The sequence below is a fragment of the Takifugu flavidus genome, chromosome 6 (genome assembly GCF_003711565.1).
Source record: "Takifugu flavidus isolate HTHZ2018 chromosome 6, ASM371156v2, whole genome shotgun sequence".
In the NCBI taxonomy this organism is placed as follows: domain Eukaryota; kingdom Metazoa; phylum Chordata; class Actinopteri; order Tetraodontiformes; family Tetraodontidae; genus Takifugu; species Takifugu flavidus.
In genome coordinates this window covers 4371255-4399136 of record NC_079525.1, presented here as the reverse complement: position 1 = coordinate 4399136, position 27882 = coordinate 4371255, and the positions used below count along the sequence as shown (strand labels likewise).

Genomic DNA, 27882 nt, shown 5'->3' with positions numbered 1-27882 from the left:
AGCTTAAAACTGTTCAAACTAATTTAGATATGCTGAATTTGTCAGCAAAATGAGCGCAGAGTTGGGTCTGGAGCTGACCTTTGAACTTTAACACACCCAGCCGCGGAGCCCGACTCAACTCAAACGAAACAGACGAGGCACGTTTCACAACATAAAGAGGGGAGATTTATTGAGCGCTTCATGGTCTACATTGGTCACTCCTCACGTCGCTGTACATTCAATAACTTTCGGCTCTCACTTCAGGCGACCAACATACAATCCTGTTTTGTGCTCTTCGGGAGACGTTAAAGTCTCATTTTTTCCCAGGTTGTTACAAAAAAAACAAAAACCCAACATATTTCTAGATTACTCGCTTCATAAATACAATATATATAATATAACCATTTTTTCCATGTGCTGAAATCAAATGTGCGCTGCATTCATTGTAAAAGGAAATCTCAGTGAAATGAGCATTGTTTATTATGACGTTACAGTGTTTTAAACGTAGCTGAACCTCTCCAAAGGGACATTATTATTATACTGCGTGTGGACCGAGGCGTGTGGCAGTGGTAAAACAGCTCTTTTACATACACGTACTCAGTCGTTCATTGGTTATATAGGTGGGCGCTGTGGTTACCAAACACATGTACAGTTAGGGATACAATATCACAGATGTCACCACACTTGCGCCAGATTCCTCTTCACCGTCAGCGGATCTGCAACACATCGGACAAGCTACAGAGATATGAGGCAAACCATTACGTTAGGAATCCATTAAAGTAACGCTCAAGAAAAGAAAAGTAAACAAATATGAGATAATATATTCTCGTTTTTTTTTCAGGGTGACAGGATGCACAGAATGTTGAGTATATTACATCGGCCGGACAAACGCTTCAGAAGTTCAGTGTCTGTGACATCATCTTCCACCAGTCCATCAGCTCCTCTCGCTCCTCCTCCTTCCGCTCTACCAGAGACTCCAGCTCAAAGTCCACCTGAGACAGAGACAGCACAATGGTGACGCTACCAAGCGGATGGCTTTGATACGGGGCAGGGTTGGGTTGACTGAGGCGTCTTACCCTGGTGGCGGGGCTGAACGGAACGGCCACCTTCTTGATGACAGTCAGGTATCCTGGAGCAGAGGCGGCCACTTTGTAGTTCCCAGGAGCCAGAAGACGCCAGTAGTCTCCATCTTTGGCTGCAAAACAACCTCTTTTCTCATTTTTTTCATGCTTTGACAACAATGGTGCCTTCAATGACCCCTTCTCGTCATCACGATGTCCACTAGATGGCACTACAACGCATTTCTTTTGTCGACATTTGAGGCATAAAGGAAGTATTTCTGCTGTCAGGACGGGTTTTTCGATTTACGCAGTGAGCTGCTGTTACCTGTGGTGATGTCATGGTTAATGCCCTCCACAGAGATGGTGGCGTTGGAGATGGGGTTACCCTGCAGGTCGCGCACGAAGCCCTTGACGCCACGGTGAACCTGCGAAGACAAAGAGCAAAAGACCAGAAGCTTTTTAATCTTTTATTCAAATCTGTAGGTTTATCTTCTAGGTTTTAAAAGCAGGCTCCCAGATTTGAGATTACACAAACGGGAAATCCACAAAACACAGTTTTATACCTGCTCAATGTAGCTGACCAATGAGTTACGGTTCTGGTCCCAGTAGGTCTTGAGCGAGTCCTCGCTGGGGAACTTGTCGCAGCTGAGCTCCAGAGTGATCTCAAAGCAGTTGCTGCTGAGGTAGTTGAAATCCTGCATTCCTGCGGCGGTTTGCGAAGAAAGGAGGGGGAAACGTCAGCGCCCTTTATAACCGTTGGTGATTTTAATGTCTGCGTCAGGGGCCATAAATGTGCATCTGGTGCATAAAGGAGATAAAGCGAATGTGCCGTGAAGTCCAAAAAGATGCCCGTTTCGGCTGTTTTCACCTCCAGGAACGCTGTACCAGGCGCCTCCGTTCGTGATGCCGTCTTTGAAGCTGGAGTCGTCGTCGTTCTTGCGGCAGGGGGGGCGCTGGTTGTCAGACATGACCGGGTTGTACATGGAGTAGGCCTTCGCCAGAGACTTGAAGGTCACGTCGTCTGGACTGGCGCTGTACTCGTGAGTGGACCCTGAGAGTTTGGATGGAAATTGTCAAGTGCGGTTTTCTGTGTTTTTTATTGAATCTCGTTACGCGTGTGGAAACGACCCAGTTTCACCAGAATCTGACAGAAACTGGAAACATACCGGTGCGAGTCTCGTCGTAGGGGTAGTTGGCCACCACGTCTCCCCCGTGGAGGTTAGCTGAGAGCACAAACGGGATGTCCATGATCCAGTGGATTACCGCCTTTGTTTCTGGAGCCAGCTGCATGGGTAAAAACCAAAATTGCATACAAGAGTTACACGTTTTTACTACAAATAAATTGCATGAATCTACTTTGGTGTAATAACTACTACCTTTCGGCTCATTTGGCTGGATTTATTGTGTTTCAGAGCTGGAAACATGCTAATCCAGTAGTACACAGTCAATCTCTAAATCTTAGCGTCATGCACGAGCAATGTGTCCCTTAGAGATTCATTCATTAACTTGGCTCTGATCCCGTCCGTGCTAATCCGTCTGCCCACCTTGGCATTCTCGTCCACGGCTTTCTTCATGTTCTGCAGCAGGTGGTTGTTGGCTCCGCCCTCTTGCTCGTTGATGTAGATGATGCGGTCCAGGTCGGGGAAGTTGCGGTTCAGGTCCACCCCCTGAGCGTTGCTGCGGCCTACGAACCAATCCTTTATCTCTCCGGGCTGAGCGGGAAAACAGGAGGGGAGATTAACCACTAAACCCACTGTGGGAGCGCTGGTTTTCGGCGGGGTTGCTCACCTGAGAGGCGGCCTTCTCGAAGCCATCGGGGTTCATGGAGGGCATGAGGTGGATGCGGGTGTTGTGGATGAGGTCAATGATGGTCCCGTTGCCCTGCTGGTACTGGTTGCAAAGGTACTGAGCCAGGTAGATGAGCAGCTCTCGGCCCACGGCCTCGTTGCCGTGCATGTTGGCGACATATTTAAACTCAGGCTCACCTGTGAGGAAGAAAAATAAGATTTTGTTGTTATTTAGAAGAGCAAACACATCTGCGTTTGTTCATCTAGTCATCTCTATTTTCATTTTCATGACACTTTTGTTTCTAAGTTACACCTCATTATAAACCCCAGAATTCAGCTTTTTACATATATTGGATGCTTTAAAGGTGAATATTCACGTCAGTAATTAAGGCGGATTAGCATTCAGCCTGCATCGCTGATTCAGTGAGAACATATAAATACCTTAAATATTTATTTCTTTTTCCACACACATCTTATCCTGAACAGATTCATATAGTTGGACCCACAATATTAATTAGGTAGACCAACACACACTCTGAGAGTCTCAAACTTAACAGACTCTGCCTGATCTGCTAAAAGGTTAAATTGGACTGAGCGGCACCGGCTGCGACTTCATTTGGTGAATAATAGGTATTGAGCGACGATGTCACACAGCAGTCTGGACCAGGGAGGAGGGACTGGGGACTGTCCTCCAGCACAGGTGACACAATACACACCCTTCAGCCCGTTTGCTTTCACTAAATGAATGAATATTTACTTTATAAGAGCAGCTCCAACTTTGTTCTGATGGTGGACTCTGAAACCATCAGCCATTATCTGCCTCCTTTCACAGTATGCAAACACTAGAGATACAAGAATATGGAAGCACAGTCTGTTAGAGTGTAGTAACTAGCTTCCTGAGTGGGGTAACACCCAGTACCAGAACACACACGCACGCACACACATACACACACATCTGGCATCTGGTGAGGTTATATTTAGACGCTCAAATCTGGACACTTTTAACAACTTCAAGGCTGCAATTAACGGTTCCGTTCATGACGCTCGTGGATGTTTTTGTAGAGGCCACAGAGCTGTCAAAAGGAACCGCACACACACACACACACACACACACACACAAGCACTGAAAAGACCGGTAAGGAAATGATCGTGTTTAAGGTAAGATATATAAAAATATACATCCTTTTCCTCTTCAGGTGGGGGTTTCATAGACTGTCTGATTGTGTCTTTCAGAGCAAATGAGAATGTAGATGAGGGCTTGAGCAGGCGACCTGTAACACAGGGTCAGTTTACTGTCATATTTCAGAACCATCTGATCAGTCAGGCGTGCACGGCTGTCTGTCACAGCACCCACGCCCATAAACCAGTGATTCCAAACCACACGTAAGTGGCTGGAGGGTTCTGAGGCTGGCATGAGAAGCAATACAGAGATCCCACCTGTACCTGGTCACCGTAACCATGGAGACGTTTGATCTCATGAGACTGCGTCACAGGGTCATCCAACGCTTTGTCAGAGTTATCAAACTTCCGCGACAGGAAATCAATGCGGTTTCCTGGGCGACCGTGGAGTCATGACGCCCGCAGCCACGTCAGTGGGGCAGCATCACCTCGGAGGCCACTCTGTTGACGTGGCGACCGCGACAAAGGCAGGTGCGCAGGGAGACAAATTGAGGGACCTGCTGAGTAAACACACACGGCCTGCGACTGTTTGCCTCGTGCTCGCACACACGCGTGCGCATGCACATGCAAAGATGCGAGGCCTCCCTCCTGTTTTCAGGGTCTACTACACATGGCCGTGCGCTCAAACTCCCAGAATCCCTCAAGGAACTCATCACATGGACAGAAAACAACGTGACAGGCAGTGACGCCATGCAGCAGAGCAGCAAACAGCCCCAAAACAGAGCAGATCACAGGGATCCAACAGAGCAACAGAGGGAAGGAGTGAAATGTAAGTGGAGGGGAAGCCAGAAAACAGAACAAGAGCTTTGAGAGGACAACACGAGGAGTGGTCAGAGCGGATGGAAAAGAGAGAGAGGAAGAAGAGGAGGAGGAGGAGGCGTGTGGGTGTTTGATGTATAATAGATGACCTCTGGCTGAGTCGTGGCCTTCCTTTCATCGACATCCTTGCAGTTGCGCCTCCCCTCACGTTGCCTCTCTCCTCCCGTCTCCCGTTTTCCCCATCATCATTCCTCCCTTCATCTCTTTTTTTTTGCATTCTTCCTTCCTGTCAGCTGCTTTATCAATAATCCAGGCCGGGATGCATCTGTTCTACACTTTTACCCCCGTCCGTGACCACTCGGACACGACTTCCTGCGGCAGGATATTTACGACGTGCAGAAATGTTCATAAAACCGCCGTCAGGGCGGACCGGCTTGGATTTGGAGAAAGTTCAATAAAGCCTGCTTCTCCCGAGTCCAATTACCCGCCCAGCGTTTCAGTGATTACTCCATAAATTCTCTAGAATTTCAGCCTCTACTGAGGTGACCAATTTCCTGCTGGGAGAATCACTCCGCTGGGATTTTCCTCCTCATCTCTGAGCGGATGTCTGCGCTGTCATCCACCACAATGGTCTAAACCTGACTTTTTACCAGCCTTTTAATCCCTTACATAATTTGAACCCTCTTGTGATAATGCTGCTCAGAAAAAGAATCCCTTCACACCCTCGCAAAGCTGAATGTTGTGAGCTTGCATCCTTCTGTCTGATGCTAACTGAGCTAGCCAGCTAACAGGCACCATCATTATCATTGAAGCTGGGTCAAAATCCAAGGGCCCTGCAGAGGCTATAACTGTCTTATATAAATCACTACATGGAAATGAAACCTAAATCCTCTCTGGTTAAAATAACAACAGTAAATATGCCATGTATTTCCTTTATGCTTCGTGCGCCAGCATGCTCGCGCAGGCAGCTCCTGTGTGCCGCTGCACTGTACGACAGATGGCTGCTCACCGACAGATGCGCGAGCTCGGGACCGTCATCCTCCGGAACCTCACGGCAGCCAACCAGGAGCCGGCAGGCGGCTCAGCGCACTAAGCCGATCTGTTGCCCTGGCAACTATTTTGGCTCCACCTCAGGCTGTCAACAGTGTGCAAGGTCTGATGAAAGATGGATCAGTCACCTCAAAGAAGAAAAAGTCGGGGGGTCCTTGCAGTTTTTATTCATGTGACACTGCCCCCCCACCCTCGTCTCATGGCTGTTTTGCTCAGCAGCGCTGGAGAGGGAGGCGGCGCTACGCAACAGCTTGGAAACTCATCTGGTTGTAATAAGGTCTCCACAAAGCTACTGTGACTCATGCCTGCCTGCGTGCACGCCCGCCAGACTATTACAGGCTTGTTGAGGACATCCCCACGGTCACAAGACCGCGTGGCCCGGCGTGCTGCAGCCCTGACCGCACAAGGACACCCAGAGAAGAAAGCACACCTTTACGACACAAGACACGCAGTTAGGCTACACCAAAACGCTGCGATTGCACGTGTTTGGGGGTTGGTTGACTGGAATTAGCCACTTCCTGTTTAATCTCCTGTTGGTGCCAAGGAGGAAACTGTGACCCATTCTGGGAAAGCACCGACAGGTACCGGGTTAAGGCGACAAGTCCATCTGGGCCACGCACAAATTTCGGTTTGTGTTGGCCCAAAGTCTGAAATAATGGTAACTGGAGCCTGTGTGGTTTGGTGGAATAATGACACTGGAATTTATTTCAGAAACACAACATGTCTGACCCTGTCAGGGAGGAAAAGGCCGCTCTCGTTGCCATCGCTGTCCCCGGAGTTTTGTCTCTCACGGCGCAACAATGTTTGACAAGCTGGAGACACATTAGAGAGGACGGTGATGGAGGTCATTACACAAACAGCTCAGGAGACATCTGGCTCCTTTTACAGGTCCTAATGGTCTAGAAAACAAACAATGCTTGATCTGGTACTGAGTCCATTAGCTTACACCCCAACCATCCAAACACTGCAAAAAAAATTGGAATAAATAGTTTATGTGAACCGTTTCATCTGTTTACAATTTACAGTAGAAGACAGTTTAATGCACAGATGATTTATGTGTGTGTGAAACACACTGCATGCATGTGTGTGTATGTGTGTGCGCGTGTTATATGGTAGGGGTATCTTTTTTCAAGATCTCTTGACGCTGTGTAAAATGCACATCTGTGACAAATAAATGAATGGATATTATGGTTTAGACTGTTGTCCGGATGGCGTGAGAGCGATGGGATGGATCGGATCCATTAAAATCGGAATCGGAATTGTTACCCCCGCTAATTACAGCACCCCAGAAATATCTGGGCACAGGTTGCTCATTCTAATTGACATGTTGCAACCACCTTTAGAAACACTTTAAATCGACTGTGTTGCAACTGATCCTGACTAATGCACCTTCTCCGTCAGAATTATGTCTCAACACGGAGAGATCTTTATCAGCCAGCAAGATGGCGGCAATCCGTGACTGAATCCGCAGTCTGATCTGGATTCGCCAGGAGTGATGCAGCGGGCCCTGTACTCTCTGTTTTAACGCACGACGCACACCTGCGCTCATCCTCGGGCGCGGATCTGAGCAGCATCAGCAGCACAGGTGGCGTCCGCATAACTGGCGCAAAATGAAAGGACCTGCACGCTCCTGTCGGGCACACGGGAGTCAAGACAATAGGCAGCGGGGACGCGCCTTCAATAATACTTGATGCGTAAAACTGACCAGGTTCGTGCGTCCCCGGATTGTCGGACATCTCTAGAACCAGCAGTTCTCGGCCCTCGAAGCTCTCCCCGATGGTGTAGATGCGGGTGATGGTGGGACACTGCAGCCACACGGACACCAGCGCCTTCCGCAGCTCCTCGTAACGGTGATACTCGAAGGAGATCCCACCATCGCTGCCGGCTGCGCTGACCAGGGCGACCGCGGCGGCCCCGAACAGAAACACGGAGAAGAAGCTCTTCATTTTTGACCTGTCCTCTTTTTTTCCCCCTCTGTAAGCCCCGTAGGTGTCTCTCGGCCCACGGCTTGGATCCGAGCCTTATCTCTCTGCTGCAGCCTCGCTTCAGGCTATAAATATCCGTCCCTGTGCAGCTCAGCCTCTATCTGCGCGGTGCGCCTCCGTACCTGAGCGCTGATTCCCTCCGCGTGAAGCGAGACAGGCAGAGCACGACTACATCCGGTTGAGACTTTCAACTTAAATGCATATTGAATTATACTAGATGCGTTATTTTACCTTGAAACTAAATACCACGTGTCATTTAAATGTTGTTAACCGAATGATAAACACAGATACTGAGCATTATCATAAATAAATCCAAATATTATATTCAAATGTGATAATTTCCTACACATTCATATTATATTACGTGAAGAGAACACACGAATTTTCTATATATTGTCTAAATATTTATGCAGGGCAACTCAAGAGCATCATCACGACAATAATGCAATACTTGACATCATCTCGACTTATTTTATCGCTCTAGTAATAGAATATCTATATCGAGCTTTACGCATCTCTAATCAGTTCCTGTTTGGTGCAGGCTCCAGCTGGCCGGCTTGACGCAGTTGTACGTGCTGGAGGGGGCAGCAGGGGTGTGGCCACGGTGCAGCGGAGTTGCGGCTGCGTACACACGCTCGCATTTTCAGTAACAACAGTTGATGAACAGATGCTCCAGCAAAATTAAAGCACCGTAGCCGTGAGAGTTAGAATCCAAAAATAGTAATAAAAACAAGGTCTCTTTTATTGTAAAATCACAACTTATTTATTCATACAGTGCTAAAATAAGTTTGACTGACAATCACCGAGGTGCCACACCGGTCAGTTGTCTTCCATCAGAAGCTCTGAGGATGTGACCCAATGCTAAAGTGCTCAGACATTCAGAGGTACAGCAACACACTTTACACGAAAGGTTTCCATTTAAAGAACAAGGAAATCAAAAAATGGTGGTGATGCTTTTTATTCAGCTATCAGCTGCTGACAGAAGCGTACAAGAGCGCTTCATTCGCAGTAAGGCACAGAACACGGACGTAAGTCCACACGCGGGCTGATTCTGTGCATCTACACAGTCTACTGCTCCTTCTTGTCTTCTCCTTTCTGTGTGTACTTGTTGTACTGGCTGTCTGTCTTCAGCAGCTTGTCCCACCAAGTGAAGGTGGAGGCGTAGTTGCCCACAAAGTTCATGTGATGGAAGTCGTGGAAACGGGTGCCAGCGTAGAACGGGATCAGGTGAAGCGGGTTCCATGGGATGTCGTACCCGCTGAGACGTTAGAAATGTCATATAAATCAAAAATGCTGACATAAAGATACGTGGAAGATGAAAAAAATCTTTCTATATTGTGCATGAAATGGGTGTTTTAAATGTGTTGATAATAGGTGAAATGACACTGTAATAATAAAGATGTTATTTGAAGGTCTGGTGATGACTGCTGCCCCCTTGTGGCCAATCTCAGAAATGACTGTCAAAGTTAAAGGAATAGTTCCCTCAAATTTCTCTATAAGGCGCATGACAGTTAAAATGAGGACGGTTGTGTGTGGTGTCCAGTGGTCATGTGTCCTACCTGTGGACATCAATGGTCTCCAGCAGCCGAAAAGACACCCAGGCCCACAGGAAGAAGACGTGGTTGCAGAAGATCATAATTCCAATAAAGAAACCAGCACCGAGGATGATGGTCTCAGCTGGGTGGGCGTATTCTGCCTGCATGCCAAATGGAGCCTGGAAGAAAAAAGGACACATTGTGACGAGGAGTGTGTGCGTGTCTGGGAGTGTGTGAGTGTATGTTTACTCACGGTGAACTCATGGTGGACTTTGTGGATGTATTTGTAGATCCTGCGATGATGCAGCAGCCGATGCAGAAAGTAGTGCCAGGTGTCTTCTACCACAGCGCAGCCAAAACACTGAGCCAAAACATACGGCCTGAGGAAGGAGACCAAAGGAGGGAGTCACCACCAAGTGTAGTTTTGCATCCACAGGAACGTTACTGTGATTCAAGGCGGGTGCAACAAAATGGGTGAAAACAAAATGGGTGAAATTGCCCCCACATGTTTGGAGGGATGAGTAGATGTTTTTACGGGTAATTACTTGTCTAGCAGATATTTGCAGTCTTTATCTGACCTTTTCTGTTGGAATTGTTTGCCCTACAGGCAGACTTTGAACTGTTTCCCATCTGATTCCTGCAGCCCTTTGTTAATGTCTGTCGGCAGCTCCATGCATTAAAACAGAATTCCTATTTAGCAATAATATAGACATTTCTTGTTTTGTCAAATCTAAATTACTATACTGATATAAAAAATGGTACATGTTGTTTGTATCTACATCAGTAAGTTAGATATGAATACAGTTAACAAGAATCATTACTCCCTGTTGCTAGATTTAAGGCACAATAAATGAAAAAATTTACTCTATTTGGCAGCATTCAGCTTCCTAAAATTTAAGAATGATGAGATAAGTTCATGTATTGCTTTTTTTCAGGAGATGTGAAGCTGTCATGTAGATGCGTTTGGTTTGAAGACGAGGGACTGACCAGCGTGGCATTGAGTCCCAGTCGTAGGGGATGTTGAAGTACTCGGTGAAGTAGTAGGTTCCACAGATCAGAGGCAGCTGGATAAAGAAATGGTTAAAGAGTAGCATCTTGAAGCATCTCCACTGCTTCTCCCAGGTCTCTGGTTTGTCCTGGACACACACACACACACACACACACACACACACACACACACAATTAGTGGAACAGTCTCATCACCTGGGAAGTTTCTGAAAGTCCTGAAAAGCAGAATCCACCACAAACCTGCTGGATCTTGTATCTCTGCATGAATGGCATAAACTGGAACAGGAAGCCAGGCAGGCAGAGCAGGAAGTAGATGAACTCGTGGACGAAAAGAGATCCCCAGGTGGCGATCTGGAACTTGGTGTAGTTGTCCAGCATGTAGCCCCAGGCGTGTTTCAGTGAAGGCTGAAAGGGGTTTTCTGGCAACGCGGCGTCCACATACTCCACTGCCAGGTAGGCTGAGCCCAAGATGTTTGTTGTATGGTTCACCTCCATGATGGTCGACGCGGGCTGTCTGGAGAGAAAACTCACCTGTGCAGGCAGACAGAAGATGTTTTAAGGACATTTCTAATTACATAGTCAAGCTGAAACCTAAAAATAATCCTGGCACATTTTATACCATAGAAAATATACCAATGCAAATAAATCACAACCATAAACACAAACTACATTGGGACAACACAAGTGCATTTACAGGTACATGCATTTTTAATGTTGCGACTGGAAACCACTTTTGGTCGGTACTGACATTAAGTCTGGTATTGTTGCTGTTTATTCGAGATTTAACAAAAACTGAAACAAATCACATAAAAAATCTGGTTCTACAAAGCAACGGGTAGTTATTAATAGTTAGTTATATAGTGATATATTTTTACAGTAGTAAACACATTTCTTGTATAGTAATTTTGATAATCTATAATAATAGAACAACACCATAAGAAAATGTTCCCTCTGAATCTTTAGAGCTGTAATCTAACTAAATAGCATCAACACTAGTTTGTGTCCTCGGTGTTATTGTTTAATTTCTGTCAGATCCCTGAACAACAGACTTCCTTCTCTTGATTTTTCACGACCCGCATCCACATTGAAATATAATCTTAGTAAAAAAGACAACAGATAAACAGCAGAGTGTCGTCGTCAAAGTTGAGCTGATTCGCTTTATCAGCCCTCACGAGGACGGTAAAGTCTCACCTTCGAGTCGAACGTCCCGTTTACCTGAGCGCGAGGCGGCCGGCTGGCTGAAGTGCTGTTATATGGAAGCATCTGATTGGCTGAGGGGAGGACAGGATGACGTCGCGGGGCCGAGCGGCGCCGCTGATTGGTCAGCGGTGTGGAGTGATGATAGTGAGACTGCAGGTCCCGACAGCACCAGCCAATCACAACCCGGAAGAAGTGGTCGGAGTGCTTCGAATCATTTGCGTGCCTTTAATTTTTAATTTATGTCGTCTTTAGGCGTATTCCTGCCTCAATCAGTCATTTAATCCCTAAAAGTTATTTTTACGTAGGACGAAAACAGATTTTTCTGATTTTATTTTTCCTCACAACTAAAATAGGCTCATACTCAGCTCGTTGTCCAATTCAGAATATTTATTCCATTATTAATACGCAAAATTAAGCATTTTTTATTAGTAACTTCTTTTTTATATAAAGCCAAACAAAGTATAGTTGCTATTAAATATTTATGGTATAACTGGGATAGAGTATTTTAGTGTATGAGCAATTTATTCTATATACCTTTAAAATCTAAAGATGAAAATACAAAACCAGCGTTGAAAAAGCTTAATTCAGAGTAATTTCTGATCTGGGTGGTTCTGATTATTTGGAATAACCTAGTGAAGGATATTTGCTTAGAGTAAACCAAATTTTGAAAAAAAAAATGTTTAGGAAATAATAGCAAACAGCATGACTGATTTTCAATATTTTACTGATTTTGGCAAAGTTTTAAAAACAGATTATATCATTTCACAGCTTTAAATACAAGAAGCATATTTATTAATATATATAAAACAAGTAGTTAAACATTTTCAAAGTCATCAGCCTACATGACATTCCTCAATACACTGACAAAAAACAGCAACACCCATTACTATAATAGCAATTTTCAATATAGGAAGAAAGACACTGAAGGAAATAAAAAATAAAATTTGAGAGCAGGTTTGGTCACTTTGCTGAAAGAGAGAACAGATTAATAAAGAGACGAAATAAAGAAATATTAAAATTGGCACATTCATAGCACATTGAGGTGTGCAGTAGTTAATGGGGTTGCTACACCAAAAAGGGAGGAGGTCAGAGGTCAGGACCATGCAGTGAGTTCAGGCTGTTGTTGCCAGTAGTGGTTATAACCACAGAAAAGTTGGCTGCCAGTAACAGTAAAGCCCTGATTTATCCATCCCAAACAGCGCCCCCTGCTGTCCAATGAAAGCTCTTGTTTGTTAGAAATGTACGTTTTTCAAAGGTTGCGGCTCTAGCAGCTGCTCTGAATTCTGTATCCCGGAACAGAGGTGCAGAGTCCGGCTGTGCTCTGTCCAGTAACACTGGGAATACAAAAGAGAACCAGAACAGGAGCCCGAGGGCCCGAATCCACATTCAGACGCTCTCACGCGGCGGTGCCGCAACACTGTTAAAAAGGTCGGAGGTCAGTCGGAGTACGTTCATGCAGCGTCGGACCAGGCGTCACCACAAAAGGACTCAGATGCACACGAACACACATGCCCACATGTGCAAGCAGATGAGCACCTTGAAAAGCAAGCACGCGCACAGAAACACACACACTCCCTCAGAGGCTACTGAGAGGGCCTAAACGAAAGAAAGGCGGGGACTCCAGCCCGGCGTGGTCCTCCCTCTCTCAGTGGCTGTTCTTGGCAACATTGACCATGTTAGCAGTTTAGTAGTACACATCAGTAGTGTTTCAGTCTTACTGGAGTGGCTTCAAACCAGTTTGTCCACGCTCTGCGGCGGTTCTGGATTAAAACAGGGGAGGTTCCATCCATCCCCACCGGCGGTTTGCTAGTGCTGCCCCTCCCCCACTTCAGGTAAGTGCAAAAAATCTCCAACATCCTCCTCAACAACAATCTTGGCATCATCCACCATCCATCGGCGACACTGGCCGTGCTGCCCAACAACCAGGCACCGGCACCAGAGACAGATCCCAGATCAGTATTCAGCAGAGACGCACTCTGCTATCAATCAATAAGAGGTGGCAGGAGCAGTCATAAAGGCTTGTCGATCACAGTCACACCTAAAAATCGGTCAGAGTTAGAGACCAGCGGGTGTACAGGACCAAACTGAGCAATAAATCATCATTAATAAATCAAGTTAGGCTCAACAAAATCTAAACACATTTATAATGAATGCCCATGTTTAAAAAAAAACACCAAAAATTTTGTACCTGCATAGCTGCGTCCGGTGCTCATGCAGGTTGGCAGTAGTGTCCACTTGTCTGATGCTGGGTTGTAAAACTCCACAGAGGCCAGATTGCAGCTGCCGTCGTCTCCTCCCACCACGTACAATAAGCTGTTAACGGCGCACACACCTGAAGCGCGCACACACACACACACACACACAGAAAATATGAAAAATGAACTCGCTTCTCAGCACCGAGGGTGTTCTGCAAACAGACTGCTGCATTACCCGCGTTGCGCCGACACATGTTCATGTCCGCCACCTGTCGCCAGCTGTTGGTGGTCGGATCGTAAACTTCACAACTCTTCCTCACCAGCGGCCCATCGTGCCCCCCGACGGCGTACAGTAAACCTTTTAACACACCGACACCTGAGGAGCACAAAACATCGTGAGCGTCTAATATCGTTGCGTGGTGCCTGCCAGTCTATGAGTGACAACGCATACACACACACACACACACACAACACACACACACACACACACACACACACACACACCTGCTCCGCTGCGTCTCGTGCCCATTTCAGCGATGTAGCTCCACGTGTTGCTTTTAGGATTGTAGGCTTCAACTGTGCTGAGACACTGCCTGGTTGCCCCATCGTATCCTCCAACAGCATAAAGAATACCTGAAAAAAAACATGCCCCCCCCATGTATAAAGTTGTGTTTTTATTTTTAAATGTTAGATTGACTTGGCAACATATTCACCATTGACGACCCCAACTCCAACACTGCTCCTTCTGGTGCTCATGGGCAACACATGGAACCACTCGTCCGTTTTCGTGTTGTACGCCTCAATTGTGGACAGGCCTGCAAACAGGCGCCCAGCGTCATTTCCTGCCGTCTTTTAAAGCGAACACCCGTACCGATCGGTCACACCCACCGGTGCTGCCGTCGAAGCCCCCCACAGCATACAGCAGTCCGTTGAGCACGGCGGAGCCCAGCGTGGACCTGCGGTCCTGCATGCTGCTCACGCTGGTCCAACGGTCCATCATCGGGTCATAGCAGTCGACTGTTCGTACGCGCAGGGAACCGTTGAACCCACCGACTGCGTAGACGCAGCCACTCACGTATACCACGCCTGAAACCGCCAAAACAGGAAACAGAACCAGTCCACCATGAACTTCTAGAATATCTTGTTGGTTGTTGGGTGATGTTTATAATGTGAACCTGATTCCCACCTGCTCTGCACCTCCTGGTGGGGAGCTCCGCCACCTGGTACCATCGCTGCTCCTCGAAATCGTAACATTCCACGCTGCGAATGGCCTTCGGAGCCTGGCCGCCAACCACGACCATCACCTGCAGAAAGGCCAAACATCGGCGTCACCGTAGTAACGAAGGCGGGTCATTTGTGGAGGCGGTTTAAGTACCTTGGGGCAGCAGGCGGGCGTCCTCATGCGGGTGCGTGCAGTCTTCATCAGAGCCCTCTGGTCAGCAGGCAGCAGGTGGTACTTCATGGCCTCAATCAGGTAATCTTTACATGCACTACTGTTCTTAATCAAGGACTCTTCCTCCACCCGCTAACACAAAGTGACAGAAAAACACCTTTATGCTTTGATCTTTTCACTCATAAATCATTTCATCCTCTATTTCTTATCTTCAACTTATTAGAGTTTTAGAAATATGGCTCTTAATCATATCAGCCGGACAGAGGTCCTCTCTTTTCAGTAGCATGTACGCTAACACACTAGCTCAACAATGGCCTGTGCCCCTGCTGGCTCACAGCACCCCCTGGTTTCCAGTTATAGGGGCCTCTATTGTTCTGACATGAGAGTCATTTTGGAGGGTTTGAGCGAAAAAAAAAATCAACAAAATAAAAAACCTGTTGGACAATATCTCCTGTAAACATGACACAACTGTTGGTCTTGTGCAAACACAAAGCTCACATTTGTCTTGGCTAAGCTATGAAACCAAACTGAGACCTGCGAAAACAAAGCAAGAGTTCGATCTTGAACTCACAAAACACACCACAGAATAGCGGCTTAGTTTAATCACACAGGACCGAGGTCTGGGATTACACCGTAAAGATTACCGAGCTGGTAACACTTTCTAGGTTACAGCCTGAAGCCAATCAAAAAAGAATCCGGCATAAGATCTGACCTGAAGTCTTGATCGCTCTTGTGTTTCCCCCACACAGGCGCCTTTTTCACAGCCGTTAAGAAACAACAGAGTATACTTAAATTGTTGGAAAAAAGGCCTTGAGATTAGAGTGGAATATACCATTAACTAACCCCTATGAAACAGAACACTGCCACACTTGTCTCAGGATTAAATTGCACGTGCATGTCCTCAAAAATGGTGTTTTCAGACCTTTTTCATTTAAAAAAAACTGTAGTATTCAATTCATTTTCTATGAAATGCTAAAGCCAAACAGCATTCAGGTGTTTTGTACCTGCACCAGGTATTCCCGGGACAGAAGCGGCAGGCGAACGTGTTCCATCAGGTGAGCCAAGTGTTCCTGTCGGACATCTTTATCGTGGTTGACCCATGCGATCACCGCCTCGAAAACCTACAGAGTAAAAAAAGAAGCAGCAATGAAACACCAGCAGGTAAGAAACAGTGAATGAGCACCGCTCCGATCACAAATGCCAGCACACCTTCTCCTCGGTGGGGATGGTGAGCTTGTCGCTGGCGATCAGGCTGGACACTTGCTCCATGCCGAGGTTGAGGAACTCCTCGCTCCCGACCACCTCGGGGAAATGTTGCTCTGGTAATTGATGAAATCAATGACAGTCGCAGATCAAGTTCCATTCAATAAACCCACTGTTCTTCTGCCTCAGCCACTGATACACACACACACACACAAACACACACACACACAAACCTGCGTAGATGTTCGCCTGCGTGAGGAGCTGCGAGCAGGCGTGCAGGTCTGCGAAGGCTCGTATTCCAAGACAATTGGACGGATGAAGCTGAGAGCTGAGGAATTCACAGCAAGCTTTTTTCACCTCGTTCAACTGGAGTAAGCCTGCTGCGGGCAACAACGCCTATCAAACACACACACACACCACACACACACACACACACACACAACACACACACACACACACACACACACACACACACACAGTAAAGTATAAAGATGAAAATTAGCACCTGATGAGTACAGATTTGATATCGGACCAACTGTAACAGCAGCTTCAGGCTGAGACAAAAGAAATCAAGAGCTTTGGGAATGAAGCTAAATTTCTCTTTCACACGCAAAAACCTTTGTTTACATAAGAGTTACTTTTAAAAGGAGTTAAAGTGATACTGGAGTTAAACTCCAGCTCCCACCATCGCTTCAAAAAAAGTCAAGTCATAAATGGTCCTTATTTCTAGGGTTGATGTCCACTGTTTGTCAGTCAGAACTGGCAATAAACACACATGCATCTATGCTCACGACATCTGTGACGTTCTGACCCTCAGGTCACATGACTACAGATGATGACCTTCTCTTTCATCCCAAATGTAAAGAAATCAACCTGTCAGTTACAAAGTGGGATAAAGAAAAGAAAGCAAATAGATGTGTAATAACAATAAAAACAGCCAGCGTGCGGGTTTACCTGTACGTTGTCCTCGGTGACCTGGATCTCGGCGGTGTAGATGTAGTCCACCAGCAGGCCCAGGGTCCACCCGTCCATCTCCTTTATCCTCACTCTCTTCGCTCTGCTCTCTGCCATCTCACCTGTGGCAGGTGCCAAACAAGCCATTCAACAATAAAACAGGCAACGGGCGGGAAAAAAAGACAGGACACGTGGTCCCGGCAGCGTAGATGGACGGGTCCTCACCCGTGAACATGGCGTGGAAGTACGGACTCCCGGCGGCCAGAACCACCCTGTGAGCGCCGATCTCCACGTCCTCCGCCACGATGGTCACGTCGCACAACAAGCTCTGGCTGTGAATTTGAAGGTACAATGTTGATGCGCTGGTGCTGTTTGAGACTTTTAAAAACAACCAGCAGGGCGCCACGTCACCTGCGCAGCTCGTTCATGACTTTGAACGCCTTCCTCATGTGACGAGGGTTGAGAGTGACTGGACCCGGCCGCTCCACTCCGTCTTCTTTCTCCAGCACGTGTGGACAAAGTCTAGTGCACCTGAGGGGGACGGCAGTCAAAGACAGAAGCTGAGGACTGTACAAGCATCACTGGTACATCCACAACAACACGTGGGTGGGGGGAGAAAAATGCCCCAACAGCAGATTTCAGAGTGCTTTATCTTTCTTTTGTACATTTCTCTTTTGGAAACAAGATCTTTGTACAAGAGGAGGAACAAACAACATGCGCTGGAGCTTCAGATGAACTCACCAGCAGATCTTCACCCAGTGACATGTACAGCCACAACCTTGACACTCTATCTCTCTCTGGAGGAGCATGTGCGTCTGACTGTGTCAGCGCTGCCGTGCGCTTTCACCGTCACCCATTTTGAACTTTTTGTCTGAGTTTACGTCAAACTGGTCGGCGACAACAGGTGGAGTCGAGCCGCTGGCTACAGTCTGACTGGAGCAGTTTGCCCTGTTGCAATCTGTTAAATAAAACACCCATCTAAATAAATAATAAGCAGAAACACGCAAGAGTAAAATACGGAGCTGTTTCTGTGCTCCTCGGTTATGGAGGATTCTTTATTTAGTGTGTCATTCAGGAGGCTGGGGCAAATAAACATTGAGGATATTTGGATTTCTATAAGGTTGGGAACGAAGATCAAATCAAATTAAACACATCGCTGCATCTGTCAGTATTTTTGCCCCCGTTCTCAGTGTAAAACGCGATTACTTCAGGTTTTACAGTGGCTCCAAACACATATGATCACACATCCAAAACAAACACACCCACACGCATTCAGCAATGACGCGCGCGCAGCCCCCTACACACACACACACACCCCTAGACACCTGCTATAAACACGTCAACAAATAACAACATGACATCATAGCGGCCGATCGTGCAGCCCGCTGCGGACAGGATCGCTGTCGGTGCCGGGCATGAGCCGCCGGAGCTCCGGTCAGGGAGCAGCCACACCGGTCGGTCGCTGTCTCTGTCAATGCGGCACCATCATTCATACGCGCACACGCGCACACACACACACCGAGACGGCTCCTTGCACTCACAGCGGATGACTGTCCATGATTCCGGTGTTTTTCAGAGGCTGAAAACTTGGCCCAGCGGCATGCACCATTCCATATCCACGATGTCGTCTTCGCTGGCTCAAAATTCAACCGTGAATCGCGGCGATCATGTGCCCAGAGCCGTGGAGACGGGCTGGCGACAGCCCCATTAAATCAGGCTGCTTCATGTAAATACACAGCCCGACTGCGGTGACACCCGTTCGGACACGTTGTGACTCAAACCGGCAGCTGCTGTCTGCTCCGAAAAAGCGCAGGAAGCCAGCGAGACGCGGCGAGGAAACGGGTCCTTTCTGGCTCCTTTGCCCACAGCGGACTCAGTCAGGGTGCGAGAGGCGGACGGACGAGGCTACCTGTTATTTTCCAATCGCTGATTAAAACGCACCAACAAGGACGTGAGGGGAAAGACGGTCCTCTGAGCGGCCAAGGGGGACCGCAAGAAAGCGCTGTCTCCCCCTAGCTGTGGAAGACCGATAATGACGCTAATAAGGTACAGTAAATTGGGGCAAACACAAGAGGAATAGATGACAGGAGATAAAATATTGACTGATCTACCACAAAAAAAACAAAAAACGAACCAAAAGAATCCACGTCCCACTGTTCTGTCCAATTTGAGTTTGTTTCCCACCTGGACACGTTTCATTTTTTTCAGATTTTAGAAAAATGCCACATCGCTTTACAGAACGGAAAGTCTATTAAATAAATGCAATCGTGACCAAATCGAAGGAGGCTGTGACCATAAGTCTGTCGGATTTGCTACGGGGGCTCAGTAATGATCAGTCAGAAACTGTTACAAAGAAATGCCTGTTTGGAGTTGTTTCTTTTTTTACACAATTCTGTCATTGCGTGCTTCTCTGTTCTCAGTTCAAACCCACAGATAGCTTTGTCCCCCCCAGAGCCCATCTGTGAGGCTCTGTATCTGGCTGTGGTGTCAGTGGACAGGCGATTGGTGTGAAAGTGAGGAGAACAAGTCTGTCATGGTGAGAAAACGCTGAATACATTAATGCGCCGCGCCGCCTGGAGGCTCAGTCATAACTTATCTGAAGTCATTATGCACGGGAGGGATGAGGAATTTGGGCTGTCGGCACAAGCAGATCAAACAACTTCATTATTTTGTCGTTTCCATGGATACTCATTAAACAGGAAGTGACAGAAATTATGCATATTTATTTGCAAGAAGCTCTGTCCTGGGCTGTATCCTTGAGCCAGAGGTAACCAGACATTAAGAGTAAAGGCATCATCCCTGATGGAAAAGATGTTTTATCCCAGTTACAGCACTGGGGAGTTCCTTCAGCCACCAGTTTCTTCACCGGGGCTGCAGGAAGGCAGTTAATTCACACATTAACCCAGTCTGAATTGGGCCGCAGTCCAAAAAAGGAGAAAGGGAATGGAGTGTTTTAAAATACAAAAAAAAAACCAACAACCCAAAATTCAAAATTCTAACCAATTTTATTTTTGTATTTTCAGATTTAAAAAAAAAAAAAGTTAACAGAAATATTTACACGAACTAAAACACTGGAGAGTTTAAGTGAAACTGTTTTGAACTGCTTTGTATTGGTCACATAAAGTCCTTCGCTTGGCTAACTTGGCTTTAAAGGCGCTGGGGGCAAGTTTGCCGAGGCCTGTTCCAGAAAGGTCAGCGGGCCAGGCGGCGGGAGGTCAGAAGGTTTGCGGTGCTGAAGGCTCACTTCCTCCAGCACCTGTTGCCAGTGGTGCAATTTGGACAAGTGTTTTTGGACCAGCATTTCTTTCCTCTGCAGCTCATAACGCAACTCTGAGACATCCTGTAGAGAAGGAAGAAAAAGGTATGTAAAGAGAAAAGTAGGGCATTAACAACTAGAGAGCAACAAATGGTTAAACACTGATCGCATGTCACAATTTTAAAATACAATTCGGAGAACTCTTTCTCAACTGGATGTATAGAGGACTGTTGTATCATTGTAGACGAGCGTAGCAACTCACAATAGTCAAAATCAGCAGTCATTTACCTCTTTCACCACCTGTTCTGGCTTCTGCACAGACAACTGAAACCTTTTCTGTAGGAAGAAGCACTCGATTTGCCGAGCCACATCCAGGAACTTCTGTATGCACTGGTCGACACCTGTGACCAGCAAATATTCAGGCATACGGATTATAATTATTAACTTGGAACAGCAAGGCAGGCGTCACCAACCTGTTCGGATCTCCTCCTGGTCGGTTCCATTGACATAGTCTTGGCTCACCAACGATGCAAAACATGCCTGAAACATACGTTCAGAGATTATTTGTGGTTGTATTTACACTGTCATTTTGTGATAGTAGGATAAGTAGGAGTACTAAGTTAAGTAATTCCTGATTCTGGAAATTGTTACTTCTGATTAAAAACTAGAATATTCATCTGGAATGTTTATGACAACTTCCAAGTAGCATAATGTCTATGACAAATTACAGCCCATCGGCAAAACAAAAACTGTATCAATGTTTGACACCATGAAAAATGCAGTGTTTATCATCCATGTAAAGATGGCAAATAGTGGATCCACATTGTAATATCAAGTATTTCGTAAATTCGGGTACCAGAACGTAAAACTGAGCAGTAGAAACATTCTTTCTGTAATTTAGCTAGCTCCTGTTGCTAACGAGGGTTAGCACGCATAGCTTTGGAGGGTTGTATATTCCTACCTCGAAAGATGCCTCAAGTTCATCCACCAAGGTATTACCTCCTTGTGGTCTGGGAGTGGCAACGGGGAAACCAGGCTGGCCCGGTCCACCGGGACCACCGACGGGATGCGCTCCAGGCGCCTGTTGTCCAGAAAACATCCCACTCATGGACGACGCCATCTTGAACCGTTGTTTTCGCGCAACCGAGAGTGCGCATGCGCAAGGAGACCACGAAGAAGATCGCGTGGTCTTAATTGGTTAGTTTTCTTGCCGAGGTCACACCGCCCAATTTAATTTAAAAAAAATAGACAAACTGAAAATTCATGAAACATGCAAGTGGTTTAAACATCTTTTAATCCGTTCAAGAATCCTAATGTCATAAGAGTTGCCCACAAACCACTAATTAGCTTTGCATTGACATACTTGAGGTATTACATACATGATGTTTTTGTAAACACGTGTAACAATGATTTCCCAAACTGTGACTGTGAGTAGCTGTGACATGTGATTTTCACAAGTCAAGTTTAACATTTCTTTTTGTCTTGACTACGCTGAGAGGCAGACATTGAATCCAGGGATGCAGCTCAAATTCAGACATGTGTTCCGTCGTTCAGTCCTTATGAGCAAGGCCAGCAGCAAACTCCACCAGGGTACGCGTTGGTCTTCCAGACATGCCTTTCCCCAGGTAAGGAACTTCATCTTTGTTGCTCATCACACCAGCAATGTCCAGATGGGCCCAATGAGGAGCTGTGACGAACTCTCTGAGGAATGCAGCCGCAGTACATGCACCTCCAGATCTACAGCAGAGAGGATATCGACAGGCAAATTCAATCAAAACAATTGATACCAGTGTTGTGGAGAGTCAATAGTTAGAAGGATGACAAAGATGGAGGAAAACAGAAGATTTATGCATGTGGGGAAAATGGGCATACAGTTAGTGTGAGATAAAAAGATACAGATTTTATTTCAATGAGTTTCCACAATAATACAGCTGCTTATGATCCCTGTGCTACATTCACGTCAAAAGCAGGAGCCGCAGCCTCTCACTGAGACCACGGAGATACATACCGGCTGTGTTTGCCGATGTTGTTGAGGTCTGCCAGCTGGCTGTCAGTCACCTGTCTGGTGTAATGCTGGAACAGAGGCATCCGCCACACTCTGTCACCTGTCACAATACCAGCCTGTGCAGATGCATGCACACACACAGACACAGACACACACAGACACAGACACACAGACACAGACACGGTGTTTGTCAGTCCGGGAGGTGAGAAAGACCAAGGATTTGAGATTGTGCTAACTGAGCAGATTGAGCACCTTGTGCAGCTGTTCCCAGAGCCAGTCAGAGTTTGTAAAAACTCCACATGCTGCGGAGCCAAGAGCAACATCCACTGCCCCTTGAAGAGGAAAAACATTTAAATAGGTGTGTCATTTACTTGGACTATAACAGCTTGTGGTTTAGAATGCTTTAAGTACCAAGTAGATTCCGTAAATTAAAAAAACTAAACCATTTGACCTATAAACATAAAGCTGTTTAGCGTCAATAGTGTAATGAAATGCTACCTGTGAGAGTAGCAACATCAACAATAGCTCTGGGGTTAAAAGTGTGTCCGTAGCACAGTGCGTCAGCAAGAATCAGCCGGCCTTCTGCATCCGTGTTGTCAACCTGCACACAAAGAGGTCTGTTTTTCTGTAATTTCGCACAGCCTCACATGTCAACAGCAGTTTCCCCACCTGGATTGTTTTCCCATTTTTAGCTGTGACCACATCCCCTGGCTTAGTTGCCTTCCCACTGGGCATGTTCTCACACAGTGGAGCCAAGCCTGGTATGGGGGGGATTGGTGTAGAGATAAAAAATGGTTGAAAAAATGTTCAGAGAAATTATCTATGGATCTCAACTCCAACTTCTCAGTGTCACAAAACCCACCAATTATATTGATTGGCAGTTTCAGAGCTGCTGCCGTGACAACCGACGCACACACCGTGGCGGCTCCTCCCATATCAGCTCTCATTGCATCCATGGAAGGTGATGGCTTCAGAGAAATGCCACCGCTACCACCAACAGAGAGATAAATGCGCGATTATTATAATGTTAACGACACAGTGAGGGCCTTATTATCATTACTACGGTACTATCATTTACCTGTCAAAGGTGATACCTTTGCCCACTAAGACCAGTGGCGCTTGACTGCTGTCAGGAGCACCTCTGTAATGCAGCTCCAGGAAGACAGGAGGCTCCTCTGAACCTCTGGAAACACTCAGAAAGGCTCCCATCTTTTGCTCCTCTATCCAGGCCAAAGATCTATACATAAATGATTGGATACTAATCATATTGTCTTCTATAATCCTTTTGTTCATAAACATTCCTCACTGAGTGGGGATACTCTTGCAAATGTTAATCGTGACTTTGTGGTAAAACAACAATCCTCCTAAATGACGTCAATGATGAAGATTATAGCACGAACCGTTTCTTTACTGTGACTGTTTCACCATGTGATGCCACTTTCTCTTCAATGGTGTTGGCAAAAATGGTAGGAGTGAGGTGATTGGCTGGCGCTTCCATCAGCAGCCTTGCTAGATTCTGACCTTCTGCATACAGGACACCTTTCTCCCATCTGGGGATGTCAGTGCTAAACACAAATACACACATACATGCAGCAAGTATAATTAAACGCAAGTAAAACTCAAGCAGAAACAGCTTCATTCTGCTGATCTACCTCTCATAAAGCTGCGTGATCACTTTATTCTTCTTCTTGGCTTTGAGTTGGTCGTATTGAAACAAGCCCAGAATTGCACCTTCTGCTGCAGACTGGGCGTCACCACAGGCATCCACCTCCACATGTTTCACTTCCAGGTCCTGAAGTAAGCGACAGCCAGCTGAACACACATAAAAGCAAGGTAGATAAGTCCAATAAATGTTCCTTAAAGGCAGTAATATTCGCACAGATTCAAGTCTTACCTGAAACAGCCTCTCTGATATTTTCCTTGCTTGTGTCGCAGTTCTCTGCTCCACACACACTTGCATTGCTTTTACCCAAACCCACTGCTGCTACACAAGGAAAGTCCTGGGAAAAAAGAAAGTGTTTCTGACTGTGATGTTACTACATGATGGGTGTTTTTTTTTGTTTTTTTAATGTCACACATGGTTACCTTGTGGATTCCATAAAACACTCTGCTTTTGCCCTTCTTTAGAGCTGGCCCAGAGCTGCAAAGCACAAATCGGTTTGTTCATTTATATTAAAAACATGAATTCATGTCATTGACATATCTCTTTGTTGCAGTGTTCACCTCGGCATTATTGTTTACAAAATGACATGCACTCACATTTTCAGGAGTTCAGACAGTTTTCCAGAAAGACTTTGGTCAAAACGCGTAGCTGCCTCCGTCAGATGAAGACTACTCTCATCGCCCTCCTTCTCAAACACTCCCAGAACAAGACCCTTAAGACAAAAAACAAATTACATGTTCAGCAAGTCCGAGATGAGTCCGCTGTTATATGAATGGCCGTCGGCGAGCCAACAGGCGAATGACAACTACGTACTTTTCTGTCGTTCTGCCGAGCTTGTGAAGCAGAGAATGACCTAAGATAGTTTCTCCGCACCACCGTTTCTGCAGTTCTCCTCACTAGAAGCATTGTCCTTACATACGCACAAGTAATTGTTTAATCAAAAGTTATAGAGGTCGCATACATATGGTAGAAACTCAATCAGACGCCGTCGCATTTTTAACCCGTCATCAACAGTGGACAAAGACCGGTGCGTTGTTGCCATCTAGCGGTAGAATTGTGAACACGCAAGGGACTTTGATTCCCCACGATGCTTCAGAAAACCAGCAGTAGACAGTAGTATTAGTAATTAGTATATCACACACACAAATGCTTATAGTGTAGCAACACAAAAGCTGTTATGAATGCAGAGCATTTTCTATCCAGGACTTAATAAGCTTACAATATTATTTTACCTTGCACTACATCCAATTCTGAAGACAATATCATATCCACTTATCTTTATTTTCATTGTCATTTCTGACAATCAACATTATATCCAAAACAGTTTAAACAACTCAAAGCCAGCACTAAATAATACATTCACAAGAGGACATATTTTTATTGAACATATTAATCACAGAAAATTAATTGAAGGATGGAAATTCTAAACTGACATAATGGCCAACAGTTACCTCATCACATACATGATATAAATGAATTAACACACATAATTAAACACTGATTTTGCATTTAAAAGCAATGACAGTATTAGAAGTGCAAATAGTCAAATAGTATTCTACAGTGAAAAAAATAATAATAAAGGGTTTCTGAAAGGATATCCAACTAAGCATAAATGTGTCACTGAAACAGGCTCTGGCACAGTGTTTCCTTTTGCCTTCAGTCACTGTTTTAATCCACTCTCAGTTATAAAAGAGCTGAAAGTTCATTGCTGAAGGTCAGAGTTCAGTAAAGCAGGTCCAGGGAAGAGATAGTTGGTTCTTCGGGCTTCTTGATCTCTGGTTTGGGCAGTTTGATTCGACTCATTGCCACCACTCCACAGATGGCAAAGTGAGTTGCAACACTGCCGAGGCCAAGCCAGAAAGACCAGTCCAGTCTGTCCTCCAGGACAACCAGCACAAAGAGGGTCTCTCGAAAATTGGCCACCCGCTCAGTTAGCCTATGGTGCCTCATAGCTGCTAGGAAACACAACAAAGCTAGGCCCACGAAAAAAGCTAAAAAAAAAAAAAAAAAAACCAAGGTGATGGTTGCAGGTCACTCAGACGTAAATAAATACACAGAACTGGAAGCAGTATAATAGAGACAGAAGTGTGATCACATACCCGCAATGCAGTTCCACAAGTAGATCCCTTTGTAGCCTTTAATGCTCTGGTAGGGGACCTTGCGAGCATTATAAATGCAGAAGGATAAACTAACCAGCGCAAAGCCCATGGCCACCAGCAGGAAGAGGATCACCATCATGTGTAGGCCACCGTTGATAGACTGCACAAGCTTTGGAAAAACTGGACAAAGAGGAACAAAGATGGGATTTTATGTGAAGGGTTAAAGTTGAATTACACAGGAAGGTGACTTTAAATTTAGATTTAGCATTCCTTGTAAATGACCCTGATGATGTACCACCTTCATATCTTTTCTGATTGGAGATTTATTGAAACTTTTTTTTTTTAAAGTATTTATTCCATTATAGGTTATTATGACATTTAAGCATGCTGGGGTGCTGTGTTCTTCAGTAAATTATCCTAAAACAATACACTTTATTTTGGATCCAAGAGCAGAAAAGAAACAAGACTGATCAAATTTTATAATTATTGTCAAACAGGCAAAACACATTGCTGTAAAAACCACCACTCGAGAGAGTACAGATGTTGACTCTTTTTGAGTGCTTTTACTGTAGCTTACTGTGTATTCTGGAGCGTCTCTTGCCCAGCCCACACCTCTTGGCCTTTCGTCCCTGGAATAAACCGAAGTAAATGTCCCCGATGAACTGCTCCAGCTCCGGGTGAGACGCGTTCACTATCTCCGCACCGGTTTTGCAAAGGATCCGCGCGGTGACCCACTGCTCCGTGGAAAGGGCCACAACCAGAAGAGCCACCGAACCCACGCAGAGGACCGAAGCGAACGAGAATGTTATCCGTTTCCACAGCGAAGGCATCTTAGGAGCCCATGATGCCCCGCGGAGGGTAACACGACGCCGGGCAGCGACTGCAAAGCGCGTTCGTTGAGCACCATGAATTTATTCTAGATTCAAATCTAAAATAGCATTACTGTTGGAAACACGGGGAAAGTATTCCATGTGTGTATCTGTGAGCCACAGAGGAGGGAAAACCGAATCTATAGCGGTCAGAGAGATCTCTTACCGGGAGAAACTCTATATCCCCGCGCCGTGCGTCAGCCACACGCGCGTGCGTCTATGCGAGTGATGAATTACATGTAAGGACTTGACATTTCGCCTGGAAATAAAACCCAAATTAGAAGCCTCAAAGCTTTACATGCAAAGTGCCTGTCAGTGGCAAAAGAGCAATAAATTCGTGAGCAAATGCAGATGAGACATTTAAAAGCTTGCATTTATGCACGCTCAATTTATTTATTACAAAGCCTACAAAGGCCATCAAAAGCTCTATTCTCCCCGCTGGAGTCACAACAGATCACTTTGTAGGCTTCTTTACCTTCCTTCACAGAATTGGCAAGAAATTATATATAAGCATAAACTATTTAGAATAATTGATCACGCAGCCAAAAATACAACGTGCTCCCTTTCATTGGTTTGATCCGCTCTACACCTCATCCCAGTGATGTAAACGTCAGAACGGTTCCCATTTCTTGAAGCGTGGAACGTCAACGCCCCGTGACAAAACACTCACCGGCGTTTTAGCGACCCCATCTGGCGATTTCT

At 45.9% G+C, this 27882-nt stretch overlaps 6 protein-coding genes and 1 long non-coding RNA gene across 9 annotated transcripts; 1 reads left to right on the top strand and 6 right to left on the bottom strand.

The window, feature by feature from the left end:
• Positions 1-142: 142 nt before the first annotated feature.
• Positions 143-7931, bottom strand: cpe (carboxypeptidase E). 2 transcript variants are annotated; one of them, XM_057034496.1, is made up of 10 exons: positions 7521-7931; positions 2829-3025; positions 2585-2752; positions 2207-2324; positions 1909-2091; positions 1604-1743; positions 1366-1465; positions 1056-1174; positions 855-971; positions 143-714 (listed from the first exon to the last, which is right to left on the bottom strand). In XM_057034496.1, the coding sequence occupies exons 1-9, from the start codon at positions 7759-7761 to the stop codon at positions 873-875; spliced, it is 1365 nt and encodes a 454-aa protein (XP_056890476.1). In that variant the 5' UTR covers positions 7762-7931; the 3' UTR covers positions 143-714; positions 855-872. The 2 variants fall into 2 exon arrangements, with proteins under 2 accessions (XP_056890476.1, XP_056890475.1); XM_057034495.1 differs by having other exon boundaries at positions 143-971; positions 7521-7930.
• On the top strand, positions 6073-7010 carry LOC130526704 (uncharacterized). The gene is made up of 2 exons (XR_008950831.1): positions 6073-6396; positions 6527-7010. It is a non-coding gene; the product is annotated as an uncharacterized LOC130526704 (long non-coding RNA).
• A 608-nt stretch (positions 7932-8539) lies between the features above and the next one.
• msmo1 (methylsterol monooxygenase 1) lies at positions 8540-11640 on the bottom strand. The gene is made up of 6 exons (XM_057034497.1): positions 11535-11640; positions 10584-10874; positions 10323-10471; positions 9589-9715; positions 9360-9514; positions 8540-9058 (listed from the first exon to the last, which is right to left on the bottom strand). Exons 1-6 carry the CDS (start codon positions 11604-11606, stop codon positions 8869-8871), a joined length of 984 nt encoding a protein of 327 aa, XP_056890477.1. The 5' UTR covers positions 11607-11640; the 3' UTR covers positions 8540-8868.
• Positions 11641-12250: 610 nt separating this feature from the next.
• On the bottom strand, positions 12251-19209 carry klhl2 (kelch-like family member 2). The gene is made up of 15 exons (XM_057034491.1): positions 18830-19209; positions 17700-17819; positions 17514-17620; positions 17289-17410; positions 16568-16730; positions 16341-16450; positions 16136-16252; positions 15114-15263; positions 14925-15042; positions 14627-14824; positions 14452-14553; positions 14243-14371; positions 13974-14114; positions 13732-13875; positions 12251-13581 (listed from the first exon to the last, which is right to left on the bottom strand). Exons 1-15 carry the CDS (start codon positions 18895-18897, stop codon positions 13553-13555), a joined length of 1818 nt encoding a protein of 605 aa, XP_056890471.1. The 5' UTR covers positions 18898-19209; the 3' UTR covers positions 12251-13552.
• A 1065-nt stretch (positions 19210-20274) lies between these two features.
• On the bottom strand, positions 20275-21702 carry med28 (mediator complex subunit 28). Its single transcript, XM_057034500.1, has 4 exons — positions 21506-21702; positions 21018-21084; positions 20833-20945; positions 20275-20628 (listed from the first exon to the last, which is right to left on the bottom strand). The coding sequence occupies exons 1-4, from the start codon at positions 21662-21664 to the stop codon at positions 20425-20427; spliced, it is 543 nt and encodes a 180-aa protein (XP_056890480.1). The 5' UTR covers positions 21665-21702; the 3' UTR covers positions 20275-20424.
• A 119-nt stretch (positions 21703-21821) lies between these two features.
• Positions 21822-25266, bottom strand: lap3 (leucine aminopeptidase 3). The gene is made up of 13 exons (XM_057034494.1): positions 25026-25266; positions 24809-24924; positions 24635-24689; positions 24444-24549; positions 24202-24361; positions 23950-24114; positions 23628-23786; positions 23412-23536; positions 23219-23307; positions 23048-23150; positions 22802-22881; positions 22553-22665; positions 21822-22281 (listed from the first exon to the last, which is right to left on the bottom strand). Exons 1-13 carry the CDS (start codon positions 25116-25118, stop codon positions 22095-22097), a joined length of 1551 nt encoding a protein of 516 aa, XP_056890474.1. The 5' UTR covers positions 25119-25266; the 3' UTR covers positions 21822-22094.
• A 208-nt stretch (positions 25267-25474) lies between these two features.
• clrn2 (clarin 2) lies at positions 25475-27141 on the bottom strand. Of its 2 annotated transcripts, none has more exons than XM_057034498.1 (3): positions 26889-27141; positions 26312-26491; positions 25475-26203 (listed from the first exon to the last, which is right to left on the bottom strand). In XM_057034498.1, the coding sequence occupies exons 1-3, from the start codon at positions 27139-27141 to the stop codon at positions 25935-25937; spliced, it is 702 nt and encodes a 233-aa protein (XP_056890478.1). In that variant the 3' UTR covers positions 25475-25934. The 2 variants fall into 2 exon arrangements, with proteins under 2 accessions (XP_056890478.1, XP_056890479.1); XM_057034499.1 differs by having other exon boundaries at positions 25475-26164.
• Positions 27142-27882: the final 741 nt, after the last annotated feature.